At 48.4% G+C, this 9384-nt stretch overlaps 1 protein-coding gene across 1 annotated transcript in view; it reads right to left on the reverse strand.

The window, feature by feature from the left end:
- The window catches only part of BNC1 (basonuclin 1), a 117311-nt gene extending 116274 nt beyond the window's left edge, over nucleotides 1–1037 (reverse strand). Inside the window, exon 1 of the mRNA XM_046652782.1 lies at nucleotides 833–1037. Within this exon, the coding sequence (XP_046508738.1) occupies nucleotides 833–1037 (205 nt within the window). The remainder of the gene's footprint in view (nucleotides 1–832) is intronic.
- Nucleotides 1038–9384: the final 8347 nt, after the last annotated feature.

A 9384-nucleotide genomic window follows, 5' to 3' on the forward strand; every position in this document is an offset into this window, starting at 1 on the left:
GTATCTGTGGCAAATGTGCCAGAGTTCACATCAGTTGCAGAGAGTTCAAACTCATCTTGGCTGGGGATACAGCCTCTCTGCTCTACAGTGTGTCCCCCTGTCCAGTTAACCCAAGATGTTATATGGCCACTCAAGGGAGCCGGAGGTGTAGAAAGACACTTCCCTGGCCACCGGTCCTGCCTCAGCGTTGGTCAGCAGGCCCGCAGAGTTCTTCCAGCTCAGCTGCTCCCGTAGCAGAGGCGAGGCTGGCACAAGAGGCAGCCACTGCTCTGGGCACAGCAGCTACCAGGGGAGAACAAGACACAGCCTCTGAATAGAATCTTCTGAGAAGGGAATAGGCTCAGGACTCCAGGTTGAGAAGGGACTGTAGGGGGATGAAGTTCCCTTTCATCGGAGTCACCTGGGGTAGGAACATCACTGAGACCTTGAGAGAGGCTGGTTCGCACCATTGTATTTGGGCCCCTTTGCAAGTCTGCATATTGGTGATTTATTGCCTGTGGGACAGAGTGAGGGGAGTTGAAGATGATTGACAGGTGTGAAGACCACATGCTTGGGGAAAAATCATCGATGTGGAAGTGACTCTTGGTGACCTTTAAAGGCTTTGTATTGGTACAGCTGGCGAGGGCAGGCACATAACGGCAATGATGGCTGGCATTTTTGAGACCTTAAAAGTGCGCTAAGCATCGCACTAAGCTGTTACATTCTGGATAGTTCCAATTTGGGGGGGAGGGGAGGAGGAGGTGAGGTGAAGCTGAAGTTTGGCTGCAGACGCACCTTCAGGAGGCAGGACCCTTGCCTCTGCCTAGAGTGTCAGGGACAGCCTGTTGCTAACTCGTAATAGACGGCCTGACATCCCCCAGTCTTCTGCGCTTCCTGGGAGGCTGCCAGTGGGGCTGCGTGAAGGGAGGGCTCTGGGGACGGTCGGGCAGGTGGGTGTGATTGAAGGTCAGAGAGGGGACAGTTAAGGCATCTGATGAAACCTGCTGGCCCTGTGCTCCTCCATCCCTCTCCTTGGCTTGCTGTAGAAGCTCCTCCATCGCGGAGGAATCTGGAGGTGCCTGAGATCTGGTACTGTTGGCAAGTGTGAACTGGGGAAGTACAGAGTTTACTGAAGTTATCTTGACACCTCCCGTGCCTTGACGGCTGAGGCCTTCTGATAATCCCAGGGTTCCCACAGGCCCCCCTGAATTCCTTCTGGAAAGGGAAACAGCCAGCCCCCTCTCCCCTGCCCATTCTCTGAAGGAAATATGACCGCATGTTTCTGGAACTGTAATGAGCATACTCAGGTGCAAAGTCAGGTTCAGGGTTCAGCTCCTCTCAGCCAGAGAAGATAAAAGAACCAAGATGGAGGGGAAATATCCATGCGAACAGTTACGTCTTTGCTCATCTCCATTTATTTAAAAAATAGCTATCTTGGATCCCAGAGCTTACAGTTTCCGAGTCCGCCACAGGGCTCTGGCGTAGACCCTGGTGTGCAAAATGCACACGTGGGGAGGTTGCCTCCAGAAGTGGAAAGCCGCCTTAAGGAATTTAAGGGGAAGGTAGACTGTGGTTCTCCTGAGGCCTCCATCAGCATTTATGGCTGGGATGCTGACGTATCTGAGAAATAGCAGGGCTGCTGCTGCCAAACGAGACCAAATTTATAAGCAGATGGGGCATTGCTGTGACAGTGTCAAATACTGGGCAAAGTAAGCGTTTTGTTGAATATCAAATATCACAGGCCTTAGGCAAGCCTCTTCCTCCTTTTGTCTGCTCCCCAGACCCCATTCAGTCCCTTACGCAATAGATATTTATTTGAGGAGGAAGCACTCTTAATGCCCATAGAGTCTAGGGATCCATTTGAACTTCCTGCATTTAGAGTTAAATACGTAATTTGTTTGCCCAGCAGTAGTCTTTGATGGGAATGTTTATCTTGTCTGTGAAATGTTTGGAGGGATAAAACATCCTCAGAAGTCAACTGGGCCCGTCTTTCTTCCAGGAAAGGAATCCCCTCTGTATAAGTTCTGTTCAAGGTCAAGAAACAGAAAACCCAACTCAAAATAGCTCAAACAATAAAGGGACTTATTGGCTTTTGTAACTTGAAGACCAGAAGTAATGGGGTGGGCTTCAGGGCTTGTTTGATCCAGTGACTTAGTTAGGAAATAAAGGATGGTGTTTCTTACTATCTCTATGCTATGACTTCATCCTATCTGAATACTTCATCCTAAAGCTCATCTACCTCATGGTGGCAAAATGGCTGCAGCATTTCCTGGCTTCATATATGCACACCATGCCCTCCAGAAGACTGGAGAATGACCTTTCCTAAAGTGCTCTCAGAAGGGTGAGCAAGCATTTTTAATTTTCAGAAGTGTGTCACCGTATGGCCCAGAGACCTGAATTGGGTCATATGCTCACTGGAGAATGCTGTGGGCTGACTGGATCAGGTAATGATTGCACCAAGGGTTTATGATTGTCCTGGCTGGCTCAGACCAAAAAGAACCCATCCTTGGAGCATTCATATCACATGGATGTTACACAGGGGGTGTGGGAAAGGAGTGGGTGCTGAGGACATTGCCACATGGTCCACCACATTCTCACTGGACCCCTGGCAAGTGGTTACCCAGCTTTGCATCCCAGGGATGGAAAGCACATCACTGCGGAGGCAGCTCACGCTGTCCTGGGTCAGCCGTGACACAGTCCCTTCCTGTGTGAGATATGGGCTGCTTCAAGCATCTGCTCCCATCTCTGCCATCAGATGCCTCACCAAGAAAACCCATCTCCTCTTTTAAGAGATGGCCATTCTTTCTTCTGAGCAGAGCAGGGGCCGAAATATTGATTTCTTAGCAAACAGGAAGAAGATGAGTTGACTGTCCTTTGCTTCATGACCTCTTCAGGGCTCCACCACAAGGAGACTACTCTCGGAGCTGTCTTAGACCAGCAGCTGTGGCAAAGAGAGGCAAGTTAATGATCTAAAAGAGAGGATGGAGAAGATCTTTAAGATGTTTGCAATCTAGGATAATCTTGGTGATTCCTCGTTCCAATGCAGCTGTCCTTTAGGATGTGGCATATGCCACACTTGCTTGTGCCCATGTTTGGGACAGAGCTCCTCTCCCAGAGCCAGTTCACTGTGCATGAGATCGTGGCATATTTAGAGATGATAACTTACCCGTGAGGGTCAGGTCTTACCTGGCCTTGTGTGTGCTGTATGAGCAGGAAGTCTTTGTTATGTTGTAAGTACCATAATTTCAGTGACAAAAGAATCTACTTCTTGCCCCAAGTATCAACCCACTGGCCTAAAAGTGTGCCTTCCCTCATACGCTAATACCAAAGAAATGCAATTAAGCCACCCGAAAATAATGATATAGTAAACTTTTATTCCAATCTTTACTCCTCATTTCTTTTTCATGTCTTATTGCATTAGAAGAAACTTTCTAAATTAATAACAATGGTAACTACTAGACAGTGAACTCCTCGAGAGCAGGCATCATTTTTATATGGCTTTGTAACACGGCACTCAGCATCTGGGACATGGTTAAGAGACTGAACATACAAACAGACAATGGCCAGACCAAATATAAAAGGGGAACTTTGACCCACAGCCTGCAGCAACCTGCTGAGGGAACCAACCCTTTTATCTACAATATTTAACCCAGAAAGCTACCCTGACATCAGCCAGACTTGCAGAAAGCCAGACTATTATCTCTAGCAGCAATCCAGGAAGCTAAATAGTAACCTCTGTAACAATCAGCCCAAAATGGCCAGCACGTCATTAACTCACATCTACCCTAATTTTTGTCCTCGTTTCCAGCTTAGGACCAACCAGAGAAAGCCAAATACACGCCCTAAGCAATCATACAGGAGCCGCAGTTCTAGTTATCACAACTGCACCTCTGCGCGCCAAGGGCCTCCCCTCACGGCACACCTGCAGCCTCCCCTTCTTTGTGAAGCTTCCCCAGCCCTCTGACTGCCTTTGAGCCTCTGCCGAAATTCAAGGGATGATGGCCGACCCCCTTGCTACCTGGAGTTCAGAATACATAGCCTCTGCTCCTGTCATTTGTTTATTTCCACGTAGTAGATGCTCAATGATTATTGGAGGAAGTAAGAAAAGAACGAAATATATTTAGAAAACCTGAATATATACAATTTTTTTCTGTCTTTATTGAGAGGTAATTGACACATAACATTGTACGAGTGTAAGGTGTCCAATCTGATGATTTTACACATGGAAATACATACGATTTTTATTTCTCAATCATACCTCCATAAAGCTGGGAAAAAATCAAACATGAAAAATGAAGGAGGCAAATCGGGAACCTCCATTTTGTTCCTCTGCTTAGGGAGACTGCTTCTAGCTTTTTGCCATTTGACATAATTTTGGCTTTGTTTGAAAGCAGGCACTTGTTAAAGTGTTAAGGAGCGCTTTTCATCAGTATCTAATTTCGTCTTGAAGGGTCGTCCCTTGACGTTTGTAGAAACTGACGGAGCAAAGTAAATCACCTGGGCTTCCTCTCCATATTTCTATTAAATACCCATGAAGATACACAAATAGGCAAAAAGCTGCCCCAGCTCCAGGGACTCAGGAGAAAATTAAGCACGTTTCGGGACCCGGGGGGCATTAGTGCTAAATATAACTCCAGTGGGGCTGGATTAGCAGCTGACTGCTCCGTGCCTCAGGGTGGAAAGCAGTGCTAAGCAAGCCCCAGCCTTGGCTGACCTTCCCCGTTCTCCCCTAACCGGGCCTCTCCTGGAGTGTGTTGCTCTGGCTTCCTGGCAGCACATTGATAACTACCTCCAACAGAGAATGGGGAGGTAAGCGGGGGGACCCTTCTCGCAGTAGAGGGTGCCAGGGCCAAGATAAGGGAGGCAGCTAAAACCTCTCCTCCCACCTTCCTCCTGGCTTCGGGCACAGGCAGGACTTAAAATCCCAACTTGCGTTCTGCTTTCCCAGCTCCTCATCCTCTGAAACCATGCACATATCGGAGGGGCGTTTCTCCCTGGGTACTGGGTTGGGGTTCTTTGAATTGCCTGGAGAACTGGGAAGGGGCCTGCATGGGACAAAGAACAGAAAACCTGCCCTCTGCCTCCGGTGTGAAAGGGAGCTGGAGCGTCCCGAGGGACCCAAGGACGACCCGCGCACCCTGGGCCCTCTCTAGCCCGCGACACTGTGTGTTAAAGGGTGGCGCACCAGAGAGAGTGCTCGCGAGCATTGTGGGAAAGAATCTGCAGCATTAGAAGTCACACATGACCCTCAAGACTGAGAAAAAAGACTTTCTCTGAAATAACATCTTTTGTAGGAGAATTTAAATTCCAAGAGGATGGACCCTTTCCATTCACTGTTTTGTCCTTGCTCCTAGTACTGAGTTGGACACATACCAGATGCTTAATAAACATGCTTTGAAGAATGAGTGTAACACAGAGACAATTTATAAAGTACCTGCTTTGCATTTTTAATAAATAGCGAGATATCATTTTCTCTATTAAAAAAGATCAGGCCGTGAAAAGGAAAGAATGTGGGGTCTGAACCTCGATGTGAACTAGGGGTTCCGATTCAGTGGGTCTGGGCTGGGGCCCGGGATTCTGCATTCCTAAAGAGGTTTCAGCGGAAGCCGGTGCTGCAGGGCTGTGCCACACTGTAAGGAGCGAGAACTCAGCAGTCTGGGAAGAGGTTCCGTGAGGGAAGCGCTGTTTCTGTTCTCATCTCTCAGCCCTGAGATGGACAGCTGACATCTCATGAGATACAGAAAGTACAAGTAAGTGATGGTCCAGCGTGGCAGCTAATTACTCTAAAAGTTAAAAAAAAAAAAGAAAACGATGTATATTTTGGTGCAAATAAAGAGGAAATGATGTTCTTGGGCAGCCTTGTTATTCAGAAACAAAAGCTTTTCATCATGCTTTGATTAAAGGTAAGACGCTTTCTTAATCTAGATCTGTCAACTGAACAGCTGGACAAATACCAGTTTGGAAATTATTGCCAAATGTTGTGGAATCGTCCTCGCCATGCTGGCTCTGCAGTTGGGTTGGAATTCTCTGCTTAGGACAGATGGGTGTTTGGGAAACCACTTTGCTTCGCTGAACGTTGCAGACCCTGGGACTTTGTGCGTGATTATTACCTAAACCGCCGCTAACGAACACTTCCAAATTATGACTCACTCCCCCAGCCGACTCTTCACAGCGTCTGCTGAGCCGTACCCGTCCTGATCGCTCCTTTTGTCATCTGACTTGCAGACGGGTGCCTGTTCTCCTTTGATATACTGTACATGACATCCTAACAAACGCTTCTCTTTAATCAAAGGCATCAGACATATGCCACCGTCAGGAGTCGGGCGGGGCGAGCACGGAGCAGACGTGTTCCTGCAGGTCAGATGGAATGAGTGGATTGGGAACGTACACTTGGCATAATCTTTAAATTAACCCTAGGATCTAATTTGAAAATAAAACCCCACACTTTTCACAGGGCAGAGGCATCGTAGCCAGCAGCTTTTAACAGCAGCGAGAAAGACAGTCCCTGGGCTAACTTTTCACAAATCCACTTAGAAATAGAGCATTGCATGTGAAAATTCCTGGGCCAGAGGGTCGTGCTTTTTAAACGATCTGAAAGAAAAACACTCCCACGTTCAAACACCAACAGGGATGTGTATCTGCAAATTTTAAAGCAGCCTTTCAAATAAAGGCAAATATGCTACTTGTCTTTATATATTAATTTTAAAAAATCTTATTGCCAGATGTACGTTCACAGTAGGACAAAGGTAAGTTAGCATTACTTTTCTAACAATTCTGCAGGGCTGTTTTCTTTCAAGAGGGGACCGGGTGCTCGATGAAGGGTCTATACTGGTGGACAGACTCAAGACGTGCTGGGACCAGATGCAGACGGTGAGCCAGAAGTGGAACTGATTGTCTAGGAAGGCCCTTGTAAGCCTGAGATGTCTGGGATTCTGTGTCTGACATATCCACCCATTTCCTCCATGCTAACTCTGGGCTGCTGCATGTGGCCGAGGGAGGGCCACGCCAGATGTGGCTCTCTGGGTCCACAGCATCCCCCTACCATGACCTGTCTGCTCTGAACCCCGCAGTGCTGCCTGCCAAGCCGATTCATAGCAGATGCTGTGGGGCCCCGCACCGGTTCTTCTCCCAGCCCACCTTTCCTGGCAAATGCCACCTGCTTCCTCCCAGCCCTTCCCTTTTGGCCATTGATGTCATTTCTGGAAAGGGAGAGACCAGCTGAGCTGCTTTCCTAAACTTTCTCTCCCTTCCCCACAAACAGGCTGCTTGTTTTCATTGTTTTCACTTCTGGGAGGCATAGTGAGAAAATAGAACAATGGTATTCTTTGCCTGTGTGGATTTGAATCCTAGCTCTGCCACTTCCTGTCGGATGACCTTGAGAAGGCTGGGTAGCCTCTGAGCTTTAATAATCTCATTACTCATTACAGGTACTCAGTGTGTATTGAGCTTTCACTGCATGTCAAGCACTGGGCTAGGTTTGGGGGATGTGACAATGAACAAAACACCCCTGCTGCCCTGAAGGAGCTTATAATCTAGTGGGGAGATGGAAATCAATAGGAAACAACGATGCAAGGGTGTAGGTGACAATAGGGTTGGTATAGAGCACTCAGGAGAGCAGCCACCAGCTTCGCCTTCTCTAAGGAGGCAGCTTCCGGTGAGAATGAAGGATCAGTGTTAGTTGGATAGAGGATAGAGCAGACAGAGAGGACCTGGGGAGTCCAGGGGATGCACGCTGTCCACTGTGGCTACAGCCTGTGAGTAGCAAAGGAGTGTGGATGGTGGAAAAGGGAAGAGGTGAGAAACGGGACTTGTAAGGCAATCAGGAACCAGAACACAGAGGCCCTTGTGAGCCTTGAAACGAGGAAAATGAGCTTGAGGGGTCTTCTGAGAAAGGAGAGGTCTTGATCCCTCCCGTTCTCCATCCTGCCTCATCCACTTCCTGAGCAAGTCCTGTTGCTCTGCTTCCAAAATATATCCCAGGTCCTCCTCCTCCTCCATATCCACTGCCTCCTTCCTCTAGTCGATTCAAATCCAAACAACCAAAGCCTGGTTTCTTTGGCACAAGTAAGAGATGATGCTAGTCTGAACCAAAATGGCAGCAGCGGGTATGCAGCCAAGTGGATCTATTTGAGTGTTAAGAAGCTACAGTTGTCCAATACTGAGCTAGGCACCAGGGATACAAAGATGAGGAAAAACAGACATGGTCCCTCCTATAGTGGATGTTACATCCTCTGGAGGAGAAAAAAATTCATCAAATAACCACACAAATAAAAAAGTTGCAACAGTGGCAGGTGCCATGAAGGACTTGCCAGATCCATGGCACCTGGTGCAATCAGAGCCTTTAATGAGAGGATATATCCTAGTCAAGATGGTCAGGGACTGCTCTCCTAGGGAGGTTGTGCTGGAGCTGAAGTCTAAGAATGCGTAGCAGTTCACTTAGCTTACAAGGGAAGGGGCACCCATTCCAGGCAGAGGGAACAGGGAGGAGAGAGCATGGTGGGCGTGAGGGCCTGAGAGGGCAGGGAGAGTGGAGCCGAGAGTGAGGACCACCCGCTCAGGACCAGCTGGAGAGGAGGGCAGGGGGAGAGTGTCGGGCTTCACGGGCCATGTGAAGGAGTTCCACCTTCTTTCAAGGAGCGAGGAGAGGTCCTGAAGCGTGGCAAGGTAGCCAACGTGATGGAGATGGGTTTGTATTTGAAAGGCGTATGTTGCTCCTTCGTGGAATCTGGGTTAGGGGTGGAGGGTGGGGCAAAGCGGATGTCGTGAGGAGCCTGTGGGTGTGGTTTAGGGAAAAGTCACAGGGGCTTGGAACAGAGATGTACTGGTGGCACTGGAGGAAGCAGGTATATTTGAGAGAAATTGAGGTAAAATCGGTGGAACTTGGTGATGAAGAAAGAAGTGTTTAAAACCACTCCTGGAAGTGGCCCAAGGCACTGCACAGGCCCTGGTCTCTGAAACGTGGTCCCCGTCTACACCAGCTGCAAGGGAAGCTGGGGAATGCTGTCTCTAACTTATGGGAATGTGTTCAGTGAAAACCCAGGGAGCTCTATTCCTAAAAGAAGGGGAGAAAGGATGTGAGGGACAACTAGCATTCTCTGCCAGGGAGGTGAACCTGAACCCCATCAGGAAGAAAACGAAAATAACTAAAATGAGCTCCCCAAAGACCTTTGTGGCCTTCCCTGAAGAATGGAAGAGCCAAAGCCCCAAGGTCAGGGCTTGAAGAAGGACCTTTACACTCAGAGAACACACCTGGGCTGGGCCTTTCGAATTCCCTCACACCACAGGTAAATTTCTTTAGTATTTGAAGTGACTGACTAGTGGAGGGTTTCTCTGATGAGGCTGGGAGGGAAAAAATACCACCAAAGAAGAAAAATTGAGAAGATGCCAGAGGCATCTTTGGTGGAA

This window comes from Equus quagga, chromosome 2, assembly GCF_021613505.1.
Source record: "Equus quagga isolate Etosha38 chromosome 2, UCLA_HA_Equagga_1.0, whole genome shotgun sequence".
NCBI lineage: Eukaryota > Metazoa > Chordata > Mammalia > Perissodactyla > Equidae > Equus > Equus quagga.